We start from the raw sequence: 20,662 nt of genomic DNA on the forward strand, positions 1-20,662 counted from the left end.
TCTGGCCTCTGCGCCGGACACCAGCTCGTCCCCCCTGCTGTCCGGCCAGAGCTCTGGCGCCCCTGCCCCCTCTGCACTCCTGGCCGAGGACCTGGTTTCTGACGGTGCAGGGGGCGGAGCCCCCCCGCCCCCCCGCCCCACCCGCAGAGGCACCACCCCCTGCGTCCTGGCCTGCCAGTCCGCACCTGCGGCACAGCCGCCCGCCCCACCCGGCTGGGCCCTGGGGGTCCCGCCCGCCCCGGCCTCCTCACCGGGGCCCTCCCACAGCCCCGGGATGTCTCGTTTCTCCCGTCTCAACACCGCAGCTCGTGGGTCGCAGCACCGTCTGTAGCTACCGCCCGTTTCTTCCCCCTCACACAGCACCCCCCCCCCAAAGTACACGTCTGTGTCCTCCCGTCTTCGGCCTTCCTCCAGCCAGGGTTGCCTCCCCCCTCGGCCCGCTCAGCAGAACGCGGGGCAGGGTGGCAGGGAGATATTTGCACGCGGCCACCTCGAGCGGCCGAGGTTCTCTAGCTTCGTGTCGCTCGCCTGCCAGCGGCAAGGATGTGGCTGCCCCTTCTCCTCCAGAAACACTCCTGCACGCGGCCCCCAGGCCTCAGGCCCGGGGCCTCCGGTCCACCCACGCCCACCCCCTTGGCGGGGTGGTCCACTCACCAGCGGACAACCCCTAGGCCTAGATCTGCAGCCCAGTGCGCGCCCCTCCTGGCCCAGACCCCACGGCCACCCACGCAAGCAGCTGTGTCCCAGGTCCCGCCCCTGGCCTAGTGCGGGTTACGGGGGTGTCAGCCTCGTCTTCACCGGGGGCCACAGCAGCCTCGCGGTGGCCTTAAAGGGCCGAATGCAACGTTAGGACTGTGTACACGTGACTGCTCCTTTACAGTTAAGGGAGAGCTCAGCACTGCCCCCAGGTAGAAACCAGGTGCCGGGCCGGATAAAACAAGGTGGAGGGCCGGGTTCGGCCCACGGGCCTGGGGTTTGCACCTGCGGCGTAGAAGGTGCACCTGCCTCCCCAGGCTCCTGACCAGCTTCCCGACACGCCCTCACCGGCCTCCTCTGCCCGTGTGTGTGCCCCCGCGTTTTTCCTGGGCTCCTCCGGGCCCTGGGTCAGTCAGACGCCTCGGAATCACCGTTCTACGCACCCCCCGCCCCCCCGTCTGGCCTGTGAGCGAGTTCGGCTTGTCTCCAGGAGGGACCCAGCACGACTGGCCAGGGTGGCCCTCGAGGCACCGCCCGAGTTCCTCCTGACCGGCTCGAACACGGCCACCAGGGTCACCTCCTTGAAGTGGAAGTGGGATGACCTCCCTCTGGCCTCCGTTGACCGGAGGAGAAGGGGAAGTCGCAGTGGACCGCGAGGCCTCACACCCGGCCCCCGTCGCCCCTGTGACCTCACCCCCCCCATCGCCCCCCTCGGGCTCGCTGCAGCCACCCCGGCTGGGGACCCACCCCGAGACGTCCCCCTCTGGAGGCGCGCCTGGCTCACTCCCACCGCAGGGCCCCTCGGCGCTGCCTCCCGGAACCCTCCCTGTTCTGTCCGCTCGGCTTAAAACCGGGGCCTCAGCCGCCCCCGCCCGCCCGCCCCACCCTGATCAATGTTTCTCGTCCTCGCCCGCCACGCGAGGTGTCTTTTCCTTCGTCTCGCTCGCGGTCCGGCTTCCCGGAGAGCGCGTCCCCTTCACTCCCGGGGCCCTCTCGCCTGGCAGGGTGCCCAGCGCGCAGTGGGCGCTCAGCCTGGCAGAGTGCCCAGCGCACAGTGGGCGCTCAGCCAGGGTTTCGCTGCAGGAATTGATGAGTGGCCGAGCGCACGTGCGGGGCCGCGGGAGACCCTGGTCTAGCTTCCGCACCCGGACACGCAGGTTCAGACACCCCTGACCGGATCACTTCACTCCTTTTCGTGCTGGCGTCTTCCCACCCGTGAGCTACATCACCGGGCCCGCCCGTCAGGGTTCAGTGAGGAGATGAGATGGGAAGTGCTTTTCGGTCGGCCTTACACGGCGCTCGATGACTCTGCGCCCGTGAGGCGGACTGCGGCTGAGCTGCCCCCACTCCCCGCCCCGCACAGCCTGGGGTTTCCTAGCAAGGGCTGAGATCTGGGACTTTTCTTGGGGGCGTTTGTCATCTGACTCATGCTCACGTCAGACTTCGGTCCCCTCACATTACGGGGCTGCTCCCAAATGCACGCGGACAGGTCCCCGGACGCTGGGGGACGCCAGGTCTCTGCCACCCTGTGTGGGGGCAGGTGGCCCGAGCCTCAGGGGCTGCCAAGTGGGCAGCACAACACCGTTGAGGTGGCGTGTCCCCCCCGAGGTGGGTTCCGCCGCCTCCCGGGCGATCGCAGACCCGCAGTGTCCGTTCCCGGCTCCTGGCTCGGTTCCCCGGGAGGGCGCACGCCAGGCGGTGCTTTGGGCTTTCTGCCCCACATTGAAGAGCAGAAATGGAGGCCGTCGACGACCCCGGGAGCTGGGGACGGCGTGGAGCTTTTCGGAGAACTTCACTGTCATTCTAATTAACTTGGGATTTCCAAGAAGGCAGAATAAAAAAAAAACGTTCCACCAACGAATAATTCTGAAACACACACAAAAAATTTGCATCTAAAATTGAAATGATCAAGTGACCTAGTTACATAAGCCTGCCTTCCTTCCTCCCTCCCTTCCACCTATGTGTCACCTTTCTACCCGCCGAGGTAGGTGCTGGGAGAATCGGAGTTGTGGTGAGTCGGTTCGCCACGCAGCCCGGCGTGTGGGCGCGCAGCTCTGGGACGCACGCGTGTGAGGCTGGGCAGTGCAGGTCTGCACGGGGGGGGGGGGGCGGCCGTGCTGCCACCGGGAAGAGAACTCGGAAGACGTCAGAACCTGAAGTTCAGGAGGAAGGCTGGGTGGCAGCCTCGCCTCGGTGGGCCGAGAAAACAGTGAGTTGTTGTCTGGCCGTGGAGCTTAGAGCAGGCCGCGGCCTCTGCCGGCGGCGCCTCCGTGGGCCGCGTTGCCGCCTTACGCTTCGGAGGCAAGAACGTCGCGGACCGTGTGTGGCCGAGTCAGACGCCGGCTGACTGCCGACTGGGCGAGCGGCCGGCTGTGTGAGTGGATGGGTGGCTGTGGTGAGCAGGGCAGGGCAGGGCAGGGCAGGGCAGGCCCCTGTGGGGGACACACCCAGGCGTGATGGCTTCGCAGCCAGGCTCAGGGCAGGGTGCTGTGATTCACGGGAAGGAGCTGCGGTGATAGCACCGTCTCCCGAGTGAAAGTGTTAATCGGGCGGTGGTGAGTTTCACTGCCTGTGGGCTAATGCATTCACGCCGTTTAAGACGCCGTTTGCATCTATGTGAGGTCACAGTGCAGGCGTCTGTTTTGGTCTCATCCGTGTGTTCTCTGAGCCAGGGTGCGTGAGCCCCAGCCCCAGCCCCCTTGGCCCGGTGGCTCCTGTCTGTCCCGTGGAGCCTGCAAGGCGGAGAAAGAGGAAACGGGCAGAGGCAGAGGGCCTGCGGCCGAAATAGCCACCTGACGCCCTGCCAGGCCTCGCGAGTTGCTCCCAGGGGAGGCCTCAGGTGCACAGGCAGCTGTGCTGGCTGCTATTTTAGGGGCAGGTCTGGTCAGCGGCCCGCTGGGCTTCCCAGCGCGGGGCCGGACCGTCCTGGAAGGGGCGGGGCAGGAGGGGCGGGCACTGGAGCCAGGCGCGGAGGGCCCGGCCGGGCCGCTGCCCATGGAGGACAGGGCGCGAACCCCCGGTACAGGCGGGGCAGCTCAGGGTGCTTGTCCTGGGGCCACAGAAGGCAGCAGTGAGCCGTGCCTGGTGTCCGAGCCACCTCTGGGTGCAGAGGAGGGGCCCGCAGGCAGGAGGCAGGGCTGGCCCTGGCGGGTCAGCTGGAAGACGTGCCCGAGGGGGCCCCTCATTGGTCAGGGCTCACACTCGACGTGGTTAAAAGTGCAAATGGTCCACCTCGGATGCAAGTGAACTCGGAGCCCGTCTCCCCGAGAACAAGGGGGTTCGAGGTCGCCGTGTGCCTGTGACGTGGCTCAGCGTCCAGGGCAGGGGCGGGGCGCACGGCCCCGCGTCCGAGAGGGTCGGAGTTCAGAACACACCCCCTTCCTTCGCCCCACTCCTCTGTCGTGGGGGGAGAGCGAGGAGCAGGGTGCCGGGCACAAGAGGAAACGGAACGAGAAAGCAGGAAGAGGTTAGGGGGTGCAGGCGGGGAGCGAGGTGAAGACCACCGGCAGAGGCTGCGGGCGGGCCGCCACCGTGACGGTGACCCTGGGCTGGTGGCCTCTCACCCAGCTCGCGGACAGGCGCAGAGCCAGGCTGCCCATAGCTGGGGGCACGGGGTCCCCGAGCACCGGGGGGCCGACCCCTCACAGCCCCGTGAGGGTCCAATCAGCACCTCTCCCCCAGGACGGAGTTCCGCACCACAGGGGCCGTGCTCGCCCCGCCTGCTCCCTGCCCCCAAGCCTCTGCCGTTCCCGGGGCAGGTGGAGGACGAGCTTGAGGGGTTAGAAGTGACATGCACTGAGCTGGGGCCTTCTAGACCCTTCTGCCCGAGCACGGTCTCCCAAGCAGGCTCTCAGTCTGCACCCCAGGCCCGCTCAGTCCGACCCTGCACCTCACCCCGGGGGAGGTGGTTGTACACGCAGGGTGCGCAGGCACCGTTCCGAAGGTGCAGGAAACCTCGGCCCAAAGGGGTCCGTGTGCCCGAGGGTGCTCCTGCTGCTGTGTTCTTTCCACACGGGTGGGCCCAGGGTGGGCAGGCCCCTTCCCTCCCCACACCGCCCTGGCAGCTGCCTCCTCGAGCACGGGGCCCCCAGGGCCCTCCTGGCACCACAGCGCCGCCCACTCCCTTCGGTGGCGCCTTCGTGAACAGCTGGGCCGCCCCGTCAGGCAGAACGAAAGCGAAGGCTCTGAATCTGGGTCACGGCGGGTGCGGTGGGGATCAGAGAGGCCCGGGCCCCGGCCCTCTGCCCGCCGCCCCCGCATGGCCCGCCCGCACCTCCAGGCCGGAGGGCGGGGCCCCGGCCTCTTTCCCGCGGGTTTTCCTATCGGCGCCCTCGCTCAGCCGGAGGTCCCAGCTCCGGAGGGTGTGCGGCCTTCAGGTCGCCCCCCGGCAGATGAGCCGGCACTCTCGCCAGCTCGAAAACCGGTCTTGCACGCATCCTTGACCGAAAGCTCCGTGAAACCGGCCGGCTCCTTGGGTCTCCAGCCTGGGTCTGAGCCACCTCGGACTCCGCAACACGGATGGAGCGGCTTGTGCGTCCCTCCCCACGCGCTTCTGAGACGGCAGCAGCTGCCGCACGGGCGCCCCACCGTTCTCCGTCCCATCCTCCGTCCCATCCGACATCCGAGAGTCCGAGAGGGAGCCCTCCCGCCGCCCCCCCCCCCCCCCAGGCTCCGAGGTGGCCCGAGGCCCAGGGCCCGGCCCACTGGGTCGGTGCCCCTCGAGCTCCGGATTCGGCGGAACCGGTGAGCGGGGCCTTTGTGTCCCTGTGCCCCGTCCGTCCTGGTGAGATGAGGGGCGCCCTGGATGAGGGGCCTGGGGTGCTCCTCGGTCCCAGCAAAGCCTCTTCTGCAGGGTGCTCATCTCGGAGCTGCCTGGGGCCCTTTCATGGACGGGCACAGTCTCCTTAGGGCGGCCGTCCCGCGGCTCCAGCTTCCCGAGCTCCGCGGGGCTGTGCCCCCCCCCACCGCGGCCCCCCCCCCCTCCCGCCCTGTGCCGGCTCTGGGAGCCCTCAGGCAAGGGGCGCGGGAGCTGCCGAGTCGGCGTTGTGTCCCCGGCGGTGAGCCTGGGCGAGCCTGTCGCGGGTCCTTCCGCTGTCCTTAGGGGCTCCGCCACCACTCGAGCAAGGCCCCCGCGTGGCCGGGCCCCCGGAGAGCAGCACGGCCCCTCTCGCACCCTGCCGCCGGGTCCCCACCGGCCGTCACAAGCTGTGGCAGGAAGAAGGCCGCGTCTGGCACGTGCGGTCAGGACGAGGCGTGTCCGTTTGGGGCCTCCAACAGCAGTTTGAGAGGGGACGGCGGTGTTCACGAGGCCCACGCAGCATGCTGGCCAGCTTCCGCTCCTCCTCCCGGCGGAGGCCCCAGCGCGGGACCAGGAAGGCGTGTCGTCGGCCCAACCGGATCCGCCTCCGTGACTGCCCCTGGCCCCAGCCCCCGCCCCCGTTCTGGGGGAGGCGTAGGGAGGGGTGGTTCCCCACCCCCTTCCTGTCCCTTGCAGGCCATGCGGACACTTTCTCACGCTGCCTCCCTCGGCCCCGAACCCTCTCGGCCGCCCTGGCCGCCCGCAGCCACGCTCAGCCAGCCCCAGCTCTCCAGCCCGGCTTTCTCTTTCCGCCACGGCCCCCCAGCTCTCTGCGCCCCAGGTCAGGCGGCCCTCCTGGGCTGACCCTCCGGCCCCCGCTCACGGAGCAGCGACCTGCTGTCCAGTCTGCGGCCCGGGCCCCGCAGCCCATCGGGGAGGGAGGGGTGGCCACTGGGCCCACACGGGGCGGCCGGCCACGTCCAGAGCCGTCCCCACGCTGGCAAAACCATCCCCCCGCACCGTCACGTGCTCCGCCTGAGCTTCCCTCCCGGTGCCGCGATGGTGAGGCCTTCCTCCTCCTCCACCGGGGCTCCTCGCCCACGGTGGGGGGGGGGGACCCTGTGCACTGCCGTCCGGCCCACCTCCTCGCTCTGCCTCCTCGGGCCCTGCAGCCCCCGGATCGCGCTCCGTGACGAGGCGCCACGGTGTGCTAAAGCCGGCTGAGGAGGACTCCGGCGCCCAATTCTCGGTGCTGCCATTCCCTGCCAGACCCCGGGCGGCCGACCTCCTGGTCTTCCCGGGACGGTCCTGGCTTTAGCGCGGAGGCTGCTGCAACGCAGAAAGCACTCGCGCTCCAGGCCAGCCGGGGTGGTGGTCCGCCCTGACGCAGGCAGCCCCACAGGCCAGGGGCCGGGAGGTCAACGCCAGTGTGAAGTGCTGACCCCCATTCCCCTGGGGGTGTGGGGGCGAGTCGTGTCCACTCATTGGCCGAGGAGGCTCCGTGGGTCCAGTACGCCTCTGTCCTTCTGGGCCACACCTGAAGGCCCAGCACAAAAGGCCTTGAGTCAGGAAACCGGAGCTCCGGGTATCCGAGGAGGCACCATCCACGAGGGCAGTGTCGGCCGCCGCCACTGCCGGTAAGGTCGGGCGTGGGCCACGGGGCGCCCACCGACGCCCAGGGCCGAACCAGCCAAGCGGGATGCGTGTTTGGGGCTTTGGGGCTCTCTCCTCCCTTGAGTCTCACTGCCAGGGATTTGAACAAAGTTTTCTACGACTGTGTTCTCCTGGTTCCTCGGTGTTCTCCGCCAGCCCTGCCCTGGAGCCTCTGCCCGGGCGCCCACGCTGCACGCCCGACCTCCACGAGTGCTGCGGGCTGCCGCCATGACGGCACGCAGAGGCTGGCGTTCCGACCCCAGCGCCCACCCCGCACCCGCCTCCGCGCCTGCCCTGGGAGTGCTGGGTCGATTTTTGAGTGACCCGTTGTTCTCATGGCCACTCGTTTCTGGCTGCTGTTTGTTCCCTGTTGCCTGAGTGTAAGCGCAGGCTCCCAGAGCGTCTGTCCACATATTGGTTACAATCCCTCTGTGCATGACCTCCTGACCCTCTGGCTAGAGCTCCCCTGTAAGACTCCACTGCCACCGCCGCCATCATCATCGCCATCACCACCACCACCACCATCATCACCATCACCACCACCACCACCATCATCACCATCACCACCATCATCACCATCACCACCATCACCATCACCATCATCACCATCACCACCACCATCATCACCATCACCACCATCACCACCACCACCATCATCACCATCACCACCATCACCACCATCACCATCACCATCACCACCATCACCACCACCACCACCATCATCACCACCATCATCACCATCACCACCATCACCATCATCACCATCATCACCATCACCACCATCACCACCACCATCACCACCATCATCACCATCACCACCACCATCGCCATCACCACCATCACCATCCCCATCACCACCATCACCACCACCACCATCACCACCATCACCATCCCCATCACCACCATCACCACCATCCCCATCATCACCACCATCACCATCATCACCATCACTGCCATCATCACCACCGCCGCCACCCCAGCAGCTGTGCCTGTGCGCCTACCCTGTGGGAGCGACGCACTGCGTGTGTCTCTAATCGCCGTCCTAACCCTTTACAAGCCTCTAACTTCCACTCGTATCCATCTGAGGAGACAGACCCCCGGAGATGAACTTGAGAACAGACTCATCTGTGGCGGCCGTGGCCCTGTAGTCCCGACAGGCGTCCCCAGCCACATAGCACCTCGGGCTCACCGCAGTCTGTGCGCCCGAAATGAGACTCATTTCCTTCCCCTTCGGTCAGTTTCTGCACCTTCTCTGCGCACAGACTCGTTAGCCACCTAGAAATAAGTTTCCAGCCCCGATTTCTCGGTTCCGGTCAGGATGGAAAATGTGGTATCCATGTTTCTCCCCTTCATCCTGGTCGTGACTGGTTCTCCAGGAAGTCTCCCCCACGCCGTTCCCTCTTCACGTTTATCCCAGAGAGGCACGACCTCTGGGACCAGACCGGGTGGCTTTGAACCCTGGCACCTCAGGGCATGCCTGGGTGGATTTGAGGAAGTCGCTTCATCTCCGAGTTCCAGGTTGGGGCGCCGACACCGGCCAGGCTCGTCGTGAGGGTCCGTGAGACGGACTGAGGGGACGTCCAGGCGTCAGCTGGCGGTCCTGCCTCTGTTCCCCGCCCGTGGACACACCTGCCCCCTGTGTCCCCCTGGTCGTCAGTCCTGTGCACCTGCTGCCCGTCACAGCACCGCCCAGGGTCACGAGCACAGCCCCGCCCTCCGCAGCGCTCAGGTTCCCTGCTCCTGCTGTTTGCTCCCCCACCTCCCACATTTCGCCCCCCCCCACATTCCAGGTGTCCCCGACTGAGCCCCACCCTTCCTCCTTCCCAGATGCCGCTCAGCCCGGGGCTGGGGGGGGCACTCCCTGCCTCCTCGACGCGCCTCACGCCCCCACTGCCGGCTCCCCAGTGGCAGAGCACACACGCCACCGGGTGTGGCTGGCCCGGCAGGCTCATGGTCATGCACGCGTCGCTGTTTTCCGGCCGCGCGGGCTCCTGGAGGGCGGAACGGGATCGGCCTGGGGAGGTGTCTCTGTGTGTGTGTGGTGCGGTGCACGCGGTCGCCCTCTGGAATATCCGTGTCTGGCAGGCACAGCGGGCTGGATTTCACTTTGAAACCCGGAAGGAATATCGGGGCCCAGAACATTCCGGGCCCCACGCGGGCCAGGGAGCCCAGAGGGCAGCTGGGGCGGGAGGCAGGCCCGGGGCGGGGCCAGGTCCCTGCAGACGCCCTTCCCGTCCGGGGGCAGAGCAGATGCAGGGGTGGGGGTCCCTCCCGGGGGACCTGTCCCCCCGCTGCTCCGCGCTCCGCTCCTGAAAGGTGGCCCCACGCCGGTGGCAGGCGCCACAGTGTGTGGCCCCCAGGGCCTGTGGCTGCAGCACCTTCGGCGTTTCCCTGGGACTTGATTCACAGCTGCACCGGGTCGTGAGCCCCTCTGTGATTCTTTAAATTTTTTTTTTTTTAATTGCTTGCTCCTAAAGATGAGGCCCCGAGTGAGTCATCTCCTACTCTTTCCAACTTTCGTTCGTCATATCGAGTGACAGGGCACCCGCTGGGTTGTCCCCTGCTTTTAGGGACCTGTGTGTGTGTTTCGCTGAGATGTGATTGGCACCGAGCACTGCGTCGGGTTCGGGCGTACGGCACAGCGATCTGGGGCTTGTGTGCCCTGCGGCACGGCGGCCACGGCAAGTCCAGGTGACGCCTGTCCCCACCCAGTCACAGTCCCACCAGCTCCTGTGTATCAAGAGCCACTCCAGGCGCACAGGACGTGGCCCGGCCCGGTCACCCCTTGACGCTGGGAGGCTGGAGCAGCGCCTCCCCCGCCGCCCCCAGGGACCAGCTGCGCACGCACTAACTACAGCCCCGGGGGGCCGGCTCTCAGCACTTCCACATTCCCCCCTCCCCCGCCGGCCAGCCGGTCAGGGACGGCCAGGTACAGGGCGGGGCCTGCTGGAGCCGTCCGTCCGTCCGGAGGGCCTGGCAGGGCTCGTCCCACTGCTGCTGGCTCAGCTGGCGGTCCAGGGTCACGTGGTGGCTTCATAACCTACAGGATATGGATGGTTAACCAGCTGCGTTTGGGCAGAGAGGCGTTACTCTTAAGTAGGAAGTGGTAATTCAGCAATTTGCTTTTGTCCCATTCTGGTCTCTCGCTGACTTTTCTTGATGACCTCTGGAACTCTTGTCCTCAGAGTCCCGCCGGCGGCCGGGCGCCTGGAGCATCACCGGGAGGCGTGACCGAACCATTCTCCGTGGGCCCCGGCATGGCTTCAGGTAAGCACGGCGCCGCCTGCGCCCCTTCCGAAGCGTCTCGGCGTCTCTGGTCCCCCCACCGGAGGGCCTTCGGACTCGGGACTGCTTCCATGCAGAGATTCCAGAGCGCGGGCGGGTGGCCTGGGCCTGCACCGAGATGCACGCGCTTCCCGGCGTGGTGCTGCCCGTGTTGGTAGCGGTGCTGTGCTGTCGAGAAGTCCGCTGGCCCTGAAACGGCCCGGGACCGTGAGAGCGCTCATTCTAACCGCCTCTCCCTGGAGCCTGGGGGAGGTCTGGGCATCGCCGAGAGAGAGAGAGAGAGAGAGAGGGGGAGGTGATTTTTTGTTTAACCGAGGACGCAAGGAGGGCTGGGGAAGCTGGGCGCTGAGCTAGGAAGGGTTTGGAGGCACTGCGGGAGGTGGTTGATGCAGAGCAAGGCTGGGAGCTGCTGTGTGGGATGGCGGGGGTCCAAGGGAAGGGGTTGGAGAGGAGAACCGAGAGGAATTGCGCGGGGGCGGGGGGGGACGTGTTTATGGGGAACAGTGTGGTCCCGGGGAATCTCTGATCGCAGGTGCAAATGCGGTGATGACAGTGAAGTCAGGCTCTCGAGGCCACGAAAGGTTCCCAGTGGTTTTAGAAGGGTCCGCCAGAGACCCCCGAAGCCGGCAGGGGAGCGGAAAACAGGCACCCCAGACGCCGGCGCTGTAAAGAGACGGAGGCAAAGTGTGAATCACAGTGGTTCTGGGGAGGGTTAAAGAGATACTTTCTGTAAATAAGAAAGAAAATGTGAGAGCTGGCTTCCCAAGAGGCAGAAGGAACCGAACACAAGAGAAAAGAAACCACCAACCTATATACAAATCACTGGAAAAAACCTTCAGCCTTCTTTGTGAACCGCTCTTGCTCAAAAGCAGAAGGAAGCCGGCCCGGGGTTTCAGCCGCACCGCCGCTCCTCTGAAAGGGGCCGGGCCGCGCGGGGCCGGGGCTTCAGTTAAGAGCTGAGAGAGCGTGCTCGTTGAACGCGGGCCGGCGCGGCGTGCGCGGTTCTGGGCTCCGCAGGCGGGTTTAGCAGAGCCGTGTCACCTAAGGCCCGTGGCAGTTTCTCGGTCCCGCGGGACGGCCCTCAGCAGATGATGCACGGGCGGGGTGGGGGTGGGGCGGGGGGGGGAGCCCAGCCGTGTGGGTGAGCTGCAGCCTTCCCGTCGGTGCAGGGGGCGCGGTACCCACCCAGGAGGCTTCCTGAGGTTCCAGAGATAGAGATCAGTGGTCCCCGTGCCCAGAAAGCACCTGGCGGCCACCGCCCAGCACACACGTGTGCCTCCACACCTGCACACATGCACGTGCGACTGTGCAAAACATGTGTGCACACATGCACGAGCACATGGGACATGCATGTGCACCCATGCACGCTAGCACATGCACCCACACACGGCACATGCATGCACATGTGCATACAGGCATGCTGGCGCACACAACACACACACACGCCCTGTTGCCCTGCAGTATCACTATTCAGGAAAGGAAGCACAGATTGTAAGTCTTCCGATTTGATTTAATTTTAACAAACAAACTTGTGATCACCTCTGTCTAAACTAAAAATGTAACGCAATTTTCTTCGCTGATGGTATTTCACGACTGTTATTAAAGATATCTTTCCTATATTTAATTTTCTCGGGTAAGGCTGCCCTCGGCCACACGGACCAGCCGCTGGGGTTGGCCTGGCAGCCTTCCCTGCCCCCTCCTCTGCTCTCGGCCCCCGCCCCCCCTGCGCCCGGCCCCACCCAGCCACCTGGGCGCTGATGGCCGACTCCCCTGCCCTGAGGGTCTGTGGTCCCTTAACGGACACCAGCTAAGACGCTTGCTGCTACAGACTTGGAGGTCTCCCTCCTGTCCCCGGTCCCCTGCTCAGGACCAGGGACTCCCGAAGCCTCAAGGTCCCAAGGGTTTCGCCGAAGCAGAGGCCAGGAGGCCCAGGGGCGGCGGGGGGGAGAGGCGGAGCGTACGGGCTTTTCCTCGGCTGCACGGAGTGGGCTGTCTCCCTCCTGATGTCAGGCAGGTCTCGTTGTTCTCACTTTGGAGCGAATGCGCCAGTTTGCCGTCTCTGAGACGTTGTCTGCCTAACAGAAACGATGCTAGAAACCCACGTTATTTCATTGCAAGATGAAGTGTTTTAACTACCACGTTTAAAACGCGGCTCTGATCACGTCGCCACTAAGTTTTTCTCCAAGCAGCGTCCTTCTCACGCGCGCGCGGCGCCGACATGTTCCCGGTGCCTCACCAGCACACGTCCGGTTCTCGGGGCCCCGGACCCGTGCCCGCCACCGAGAAGGCGACGTGTGTGCCCCGCCCCCACCTTAAACGCAGCAGCGACACGAGGGGCCGCCTTAGCGTCCGCGCCTCTGAGAGGGAAGCAAGGCGGCGCCGAGACGTGTCTCTCCGTGAGCGCCGGCTTCCAGGCGCGTCTGAGATGAGAAGGTGGCCGGCCGGGAGGTGGCTGGGAGCCCACCGACTCTGTTCCCGCGTTTCTGGGTGACAGGCTGTGGTCCCCGAGAGAGACTGTCCCAGGGGCCTGCGTGCCACCTGAGGGCCGGGGATCCCTGCCCCCCGGGCACACGCCCCGCCGCGCCGCCAGGGTCAGCACCGCGGAGGGCGAGCTGGTGGGCGAGCCGCGGGTGTGCCTGGCACCTGTGCCTGTCCTTTCACGGGTGGGTTAGGGAGCTTCCCCCCGGGGTGCTCTGTCCCCCGTGTCCCAGGAGACACCACGTGTGAGGAGGTGGGGGGAGCTCCTGGAGCCGAGGTCTAGGGCCGTTGACCCCGGCTGCGGTGTGGACCCTGGAGGAGGGTGCAGTCAGCGGTTCCCAGCCGTCCTCACCCGGAGCACCCCTCCCGCCCTTGCTCCCACCCAAGCCCCCCGCGCCCCGAGGACTCACGCAGAATTAATTGCTGGGCTGTCCCCCATACATCATTGTTTGGAGCCAGGTCCCCTGTGATGCACCAGTCCTCGCAGGGCCGTGCGTCCCGGCCATGGGGACGGGTGCAGGACCACCCCTCTCGCCGGCCTTCAGGCCATGCAGATGCAGGCAGGCGCCGGCACACACACAGAAACACCCCTGGGCCGGAGGGGCCCTGACCGTCCGACACGCTCGCTCACTGGTAGCGGGTCCAGGCTGCGGAAGGACGCTGGGCACCTCGGCCGTCCATGTGAAAACGTTCTTCTCCAAGGCTCCCTGCTTCTGTCGCCAGGCCACGGCAGCTGGACGGGGCCTGGGAGCTTGGCTCCGGCAGCCTCCACGGACCGTGGCCAGCAGCCCGCCACGTCCAGGCTCCCGTGCGATGAGCAGCCCGGACGCCCAGGCACAGGGGGCTCAAGGCACTTCCCGGGCGCATGGCCAGGTCTCCCCCCGCCACCCCGTAGATGCCACTGGAGTGTTTCCCAGGAGGGCTGGTCCGGGGTGCTCGTCCCGCTGACCCCAGCGGGCAGGGGCGTGTCCCGGCCTGTCACTCACCCTCCTCCCCAGGCAGAGCGGGGCCCACGGAGTCTGACTCGGCCGGTCGGGGCGGCCTTGTTTCCACCTCCTGCCCCTCTGGAACTCGCCCCTGGGCCTGGCAGGGAGCTGGCCATCCTGCAGGACAGCCCGCGCCCTTGGTGGAGAGGCGTCCAGACAGTCTGTCCACTGCGAGGCCAATTCTTTCTCTGCGGTCTCTGTGCCAGCGTCTTCTCACCCTTGGGGGGCTGGTGGGGGGAGTCCAGACCCTCTTTCAAATGACAGCGAGTAGCTGACGGCCTCATTCATCACCTGCCCGTCACTTTTTTTAGGGCCGAACACCCCCAGGTCTGGACCCAGCGGTTTCCGTCACCGTCAGCCCCTTGCTTCGGCCGGTTCCAGCGTCACTGGGCGTCGCTGTCGTCTGACCCCGCAGGGGGACGGGGCTGCTCCTGCCGCGTTCTGAACGCTCAGGCTTTTTTTTGGTAGTTTCTTATTTTATTATCTTTTTTGCTTTAATCTTTATTGTGTTTTTTCCCATGCCCATTCAGTCGCCGTGTACCCCCAGCCCCAGCAGCCCCCACACTGCGGCCTGCGTGCACAGTTTCAGCAGTTCGCTCCCTTTTCTATGGACCGAGGCCACCAGAAGCCGCCACCGATGCAGCAGCTGAAACAACCAAACGTGGTGCCCGGCAGCTCTGCGGGCCAAAGCCTGGCCCAGGTCTCGTCGCGGCCTGGCACCCAGGAGCCGGCAGGGCCGGGCTCCTCCTGGAGCTTCTGAAAGGGGCGGCTTGTCCCGGCTCGGGCAGGCTGTTGCCGCGGTTCAGCTGTTGTGGCTGGAGGCCCCAGACTCCCGTCCGCATGCAGACTGTCCGCAGGGGGCCTGTCCCAGCTCCCAGGACCCTCCCGGTCGCGTGACCTGCGGTGACGACACAGCGGCGGCAGCAGACAGACACCCGCTCACGCTTCGGATCTCCCATCCCCCCCCCCGCCCCGGCTATCTCCCCCCGCTTCTCCTCCCCCATCTCAGCCGGGACAGAGTCCCCACTTTGAGAGCTCACAGCCGCCTCGGGCTGCCTGGAGGGTGCGGGCCTGCCCCTCTCCAGGTGGGTCCCCTCGGTCCCGCTGGCAGGGCTCCTGCTGCCCCATAGCGGCACCTGCTACAGGTCCCAGGGGTGGGCGGGGGTCGCCGACCTCCCAGCGCTGCCGCACGCTGTCACGTGGGAGGTCCCTTGTCCTCACCGAGCGCTGAGGACCCTCTTCAGACCCCTGCTCCGCTTCCACCCGGGAGTGGACCCTCCCAGCCCCCGGGGGGGAGAACCTCCGAGCCCCCGGGCGGGGCCTCCTGTTCTCCGGCGGAGTGTCCCCCCCTGCACCGCATCTGCCGCTGGTGTCCGTGCCCAGGGTTTGCCCGTGGGCCCTCTCCTCCGGCACCGCACCGGTACTTCCGGGCTGCTCGTCGCCTTCAGACCCGGGGAGCTCGCCTCCTCTCGTTCGGTCCCCGACGTCGATAGGATTGACGGCGGCCCAGGGCGGGGGACGCAGAGACCCCCGTCAGGGTCTCGCGCTGGGCGGCCGTGAGGGCTGGTGCCACGGGGCCGTCGCCAAGCGAACACCCACCTGTGCTTTCGCCTGGCCCCCGCGTCCCCGCCCGCCTTTCAGCTGGAATCGCAGACTTGCAGTGTCTGCGCTGCACTGCCCCCCCATCCACGGCAGTCTGCACGTGGTCATGCGTCACAGTCGCCACGACAACCACGGCTGGGAGCTGACGAGACACACGGCCAGGAAATGCTCGCTGGCCGAGAGCGCCCCGCCCGCCCCGTCCTCCTGTCACTCCCGCCTCCGAGGCCCAGTGGCCGCTCCCGCACGCAGACCCCGAAGGGCTCTCTGCCGGTGGGCTTGGGAGGGTCTACGCAGGTCCGTTCCCTGGGACTCTGCGGGCACCGGCGGCGGGGGCCGGGCACCCTGAGTTCCGGGGTCTCCGCCGGCACCACCTGGGCCCAGGCAAGTGCCCCGACTGGGGACGGAACCCCAAACCTCTGGTGCACAGGGGCGGCGCTCCAACCCGCAGTGCCACCTGGCTGGGCCCAGAACCCTCCGCTTCAAAGAGTCCCCCCCCCCCTCCCCCGTCTGCGCTGCACGGCGCCCCCAGCAGGAGCAGCCCGTCTCCCGGGAGCCGGCAGCCGCTGCTCCAGGTCCGAGGCGGTGCGGGGGCACGGCAGGTGCCCCAGCCTCCCCGCGGGCCGTGGCGGCACCGCGGCCCCGGCCTGATTTCCCCGAAGCAGCTTTGTGGTGCTGCGGTGGTCGCGGCGGCTGAATCACTTCCAGGAACGCCCAGCGACTGGCAGCCGAGTAACGTGACCATGGCCGCTGCGGGGAGTGCCAGCCCCGAGCCACAGCCGCCCGATGCCGTCACTGCCCCTGCCTGCGTGTCGTCTGCGCCCCGCAGCCCCGCCACCACCGCTGAGAAATGGGGAACCGGCACCCCACGGGGGCGGGTCTCTCACGACCGTCCCCATCACAGCCAGGCAGGGGCGAGGGGGAGTGAAACAGCGCCTCCCCATGGACGCCGTCGGGAGCGCAGGCGCGGCGTCTCCCGCGGAGCAGGGCAGAGCCTTCCGCGACGCTGCGCTTCTGGTCCCCAGGGGCCAGGCCCTGTTGCTCCCTGTGCCCCACGGCCACCGCGCGCGGCAGCACTCGGGCGTGTCTGAGGGGTCCCTGGCGGCGGTTGGTCCGGGCGCCCTCGGGGCCGCGCTCAGGGGCGTCTCCCGGACGCGTGTGGAGCGGGGTTGAGTCTGAGGTCAGACAAGGTGACGTGTCGTGCACGCGGGGGGCGGCTGGGGGCCGGAGGGGTTGCCCTTCGGAGGGGTGTCAGCCAGGCACAGCGCTGGCCACCCGCTCGGCCTTCGCCGGCCGCCCCACCCCGCGCCCCTCAGCGGGGACCCCGCCTCCGTGGGGCGTGAATGCCGCCTGCGCCAGCCCCGCGCCCGCCTCGCTAAGGAACGCTGGAGGCCCCTCCCCTCGGCGCGGGGTCCGAAGCGGTCCCGTCTCTCGGTCCCCAAGGTGGTCCCAGCCCCCTCCCCCCACTTCATGCCTTCCCCGCCCGCCGCTGCCCCTCCTTCCCACTGTCCGCACCCCCCCCTCCCCGGGGCCCACGAGCCTCTGCGCCTCCCCAGGCCCCCGCGGGCCCCCCCTCGGACCCGTCACACCCGCCGTCCCTGCGTGTGTGTGGGGGGAACCGTGGGCCGCTGACATGTAGTAAACTCCACGGACGTGTGACTTCCACGGGTGACGTGTCGCCGGTTTGAGCGCGGGCACACTGAGGGCGGCTCCAGCCCCTCCGCCCCACGGCACCGAGAGTCACACACTCGTCTCGGCTCCCCGGCGCGCGTGCGGGTCACGTTCCCACGTGCTGTCGTCCGTGGGTGTGCGGCGGCACGCCGGGAGCGCCACCTGTATCGCCGTCAAGGGCCTCGCTGCTGGAGAGCACCACCGGCGCCTGAGCGCGCTGGGAGAGTGGGGCCCCTCCTCCTACCTCACTCTGCGGAGCTCAGCTGCCCCGGCCTCCCCGGAATCTGACCCTGCCCCCCCAGCTCAGCCGGAGTGCGCTCTCTGCGCCGGCGATCCCCCTGCTCTCGGCGTGAGGTCCCAGAGCCGGGGCGGGGCGGTGCAGCACCCTCCTGGCGCCCCGGCCCACCGCCTGCTCCGCGGGGCTGGTGCAGCTGTCCAGTCGGCGGGCCGGCCGGTCGCCCCGCTCCACAGGCGTGGGGGGGGCTCGGTGCTCCTTCGCGGCAGCAGCGGCCCTGGTCACCTGCGGGGTGTCCCCCCGCCCGCCCCTGCTGCTGTCTCCAAGGACCCCGAGCGGGTCTGTCCTCACAGCCTCTCCCGATCGTGCTGGCCCTGACCTTCTCCCCGCGCTCCGGCTTGTGAGGGTGTTGCTGCGTCCGCCGGCAGACGAGTGGCTGCAGACAGAGTGTGCGTGGGACGCATCCACAGCTTTTTACAAGTAGGCGTATCCCTGCCGCCTTCCAGGTCGGAGTGTCTGGTCAGTTTGTCTTGAGAGTCACCCGCACACACAAGCTTAAAGACGCCCTGGCGGCATTCTCGCGCCCCCCCCACCCAGTGGAAGTGGCGGGGCTGCACTGTGGACGATTTGGGAGTCACAGACGTTTTGGGTCTGTCTTCCCCTCTGCATCCCTGGTCCGGGGGGTCCTGTGGAAGGGGCTTCAGCCGAACTTCGCGCGGAGACGGCTGGGCGGACCCAAGGCTGCGGCTGGGCGGGCGTCACCCCGCTCACGCCGTGGATCAGGGGCCGGCTCGTCGCGGTCGGCGGGGCCCTCGGAGCCCCAGAGCTGTGCCTCCCGGCCCCGCCTGCGGGGGGGTGCCGCCCCTGCTGGGAGTGGGCGGTTTCCCCCGCCGGCACCCCAGTCCCCGGCTCTCCCGGAACCCAGCTTTGACCTCAGCGTCCCCGGCTTCCTTTCCTGCGTAGGCTCCCCTGTCTCCTGTTAGCTCCGCCGGCCGGCCGAGGGTCCAAGTGCCCGCCCTCCTGCGTCAGGCCCTGCCCAGATCCCCGCCCAGCAGCACGATGGCCGCGGTGAGTCCCCGCCGGGTTCGGGCGGGCGGGCAGGCGAGTTCGGCGGGTTGCGGGGGCGGTCGGAGACGCATGCCCCAGTTCACTCTGCCTCTGCTCGCCCCTCAGGAGCTGGAGGCGTACACCGAGTACCTCGAGGACGGGGGCAACGGCACCACTGAGGACTACTGGTCCTGGGGCCCAAGTGACAACCTGCTGTGCTCCCTGGAGGAGGTCAGGGCCTTCTCCAGGCTGTTCGTGCCCGTCGCATACTCCTTGATATGCGTCTGCGGCCTCCTGGGCAACGTGCTGGTGGTGGTCACCTTCGCCTTCTACAAGAAGGCCAAGTCCATGACCGACGTGTACCTGCTGAACATGGCCGTGGCGGACATCCTCTCGGTCCTCACGCTCCCGTTCCTGGCGGCCACGCACGCGGCCGACCAGTGGCTGTTCAGCAGCGCCACGTGCAAGCTGGTGCGGGGCATGCACTCGGTCAACTTCTACTGCGGCATGCTGCTGCTGGCCTGCGTCAGCCTGGACCGCTACGTGGCCATCGTGCAGGCCACCAGGTCCTTCCGCCTGCGGGCCCGGGCGCTGGCGCACCGCCGCGGCATCTGCCTGGCCGTGTGGGCCGTGTCGGTGTTCATCTCCGTGGCCACCTTCGTCTTCTACCAGAAGTACCCGGCGCCGGGCCCCGTGCCGGACGGCGGGCGGCAGAGCTACGTGTGCGAGCCGCGGTATGCCGGCGTGTCCGAGCCGCTGCACTGGAAGCTGCTCATGCTGGGCCTGCAGCTGTTCTTCGGCTTCTTCGTGCCGCTGGTGTTCATGGTCGTCTGCTACCTGCTCATCGTCCGCACCCTGCTGCGCGCCCAGAACGCGAAGCGGCACCGGGCCATCCGCGTGGTGCTGGCCGTCGTGCTGGTCTTCCTGGTCTGCCAGGTGCCCCACAACCTGGTGCTGCTGGTGACGGCGGCCAACCTGGGCAGCATGGGCCGCTCCTGCCGCGGGGAGAAGCTGCTGGGCTATGCCCGGCAGGGCACGGAGGCCCTGGCCTTCCTGCGCTGCTGCCTGAACCCCGTGCTGTACGCCTTCGTCGGCCAGAAGTTCCGGGGCTACTTCCTGCGCATCATGAAGGGCCTACTGTGCGTGCGGCGGGGCCAGAAGTCCCCCGGCTTCTCCTGCTCCAAGATGCAGTCCGACACCTTCGCCTCCAGGCAGAACAGCGAGACCGCGGACAACGACAATGCCTCCTCCTTCACCATGTGACGCGCCCCGCGCCACGGGGGCACGCCCTCGCACGCGTGCACGGTGCCTGGATGCGGGGGAATGTGGACGGGGGGTGGGGAGGCTCGCGGTGTCTTCCCCGTGGGCCCCGGACTGCGGGGGGGCCCGGGCGGGGCCCCTCTCCAGGGGGTGGGGGTGGGGGGTGGGCTCTGGCAGTAGCGCTTCCCAGATTTTCTCGGCTGGAGACACGGCGACGCGGCCGTACTCCACAGCCGGCACCCCTCCAGACGGGCCTGGGGAAACACGGAGTTGGGGGGACTTATTTACAAACACGAACGTTTTCAGAAACATGGGTGAAGCCGTCATAGGCCGCAGCTGCTTCCAGTCAGGAAAAAAAAAATCAAGTAGCTTGAAAAACCAGAACAGAAAACACAAAACAAACAAAGAAATGAAAGCCCACACGCTGCTTGTTCTCGGGGAGAGGTCCCAGATTCCATCCCCCTCCCCCCGCCGGCCCGTCTGCGGCAGCTGCGCAGAAGCAGCTCACGCCCCGCGGTGCCCTCGGCGGTGGGGGCGGGGGTGGCGGCCGTGTGGGTGTGAGTGAGTGCTGTCCCCACAGCCCAGGCCCGCGGGAGAGTGAGTGGAAGCTGGCCGCGGCGTGTCCCCGTAGCCGGCGGTCCCTGCCGAGGCCCATCAGGCCGAGAGCTCTGGGAAGACAGGTGCCCACGGCTCCCAGCCAGCACCCGGGGGCCTCAAGAGATATTTGCTTAGCGCGTCATAACGAAACTGGAGCCGGCAGTGCCGCTCACGGTGTCAGGTGTGAGAAGCCGTTCATCCCCGGGGCGCTGCTGGGAAGAGAGCAGGGAAACGGGGTTGAGGACAGACAGAGGGACGTGCGTCCCCTTCCTCGGGGGACGGGGGCGGGGCCGGCTGCCGGCCGTCCCCGAAGCGGTCCCGCCTGGGACCCGGGCCCGTGAGGAGTCAGGCCTCCTT

General features: G+C 67.5%; 1 protein-coding gene across 4 annotated transcripts; it reads left to right on the forward strand.

Annotated features, from left to right (window-relative positions):
* Nucleotides 1–2,661: 2,661 nt before the first annotated feature.
* On the forward strand, nt 2,662–19,764 carry CCR6 (C-C motif chemokine receptor 6). 4 transcript variants are annotated; one of them, XM_045843690.1, is made up of 4 exons: nt 2,662–2,680; nt 10,333–10,414; nt 18,365–18,469; nt 18,575–19,764. In XM_045843690.1, the coding sequence occupies exons 3-4, from the start codon at nt 18,461–18,463 to the stop codon at nt 19,709–19,711; spliced, it is 1,146 nt and encodes a 381-aa protein (XP_045699646.1). In that variant the 5' UTR covers nt 2,662–2,680; nt 10,333–10,414; nt 18,365–18,460; the 3' UTR covers nt 19,712–19,764. The 4 variants fall into 4 exon arrangements, with proteins under 4 accessions (XP_045699646.1, XP_045699645.1, XP_045699647.1 ...); XM_045843689.1 differs by lacking the exon at nt 2,662–2,680 and adding an exon at nt 2,800–2,905; XM_045843691.1 differs by lacking the exon at nt 2,662–2,680 and adding an exon at nt 2,970–3,070.
* The last annotated feature ends 898 nt before the right edge of the window (nt 19,765–20,662 follow it).

The sequence above is a fragment of the Phyllostomus hastatus genome, unplaced genomic scaffold (assembly GCF_019186645.2).
Source record: "Phyllostomus hastatus isolate PE091 unplaced genomic scaffold, TTU_PhHast_1.1 phas_contig_40, whole genome shotgun sequence".
NCBI lineage: Eukaryota > Metazoa > Chordata > Mammalia > Chiroptera > Phyllostomidae > Phyllostomus > Phyllostomus hastatus.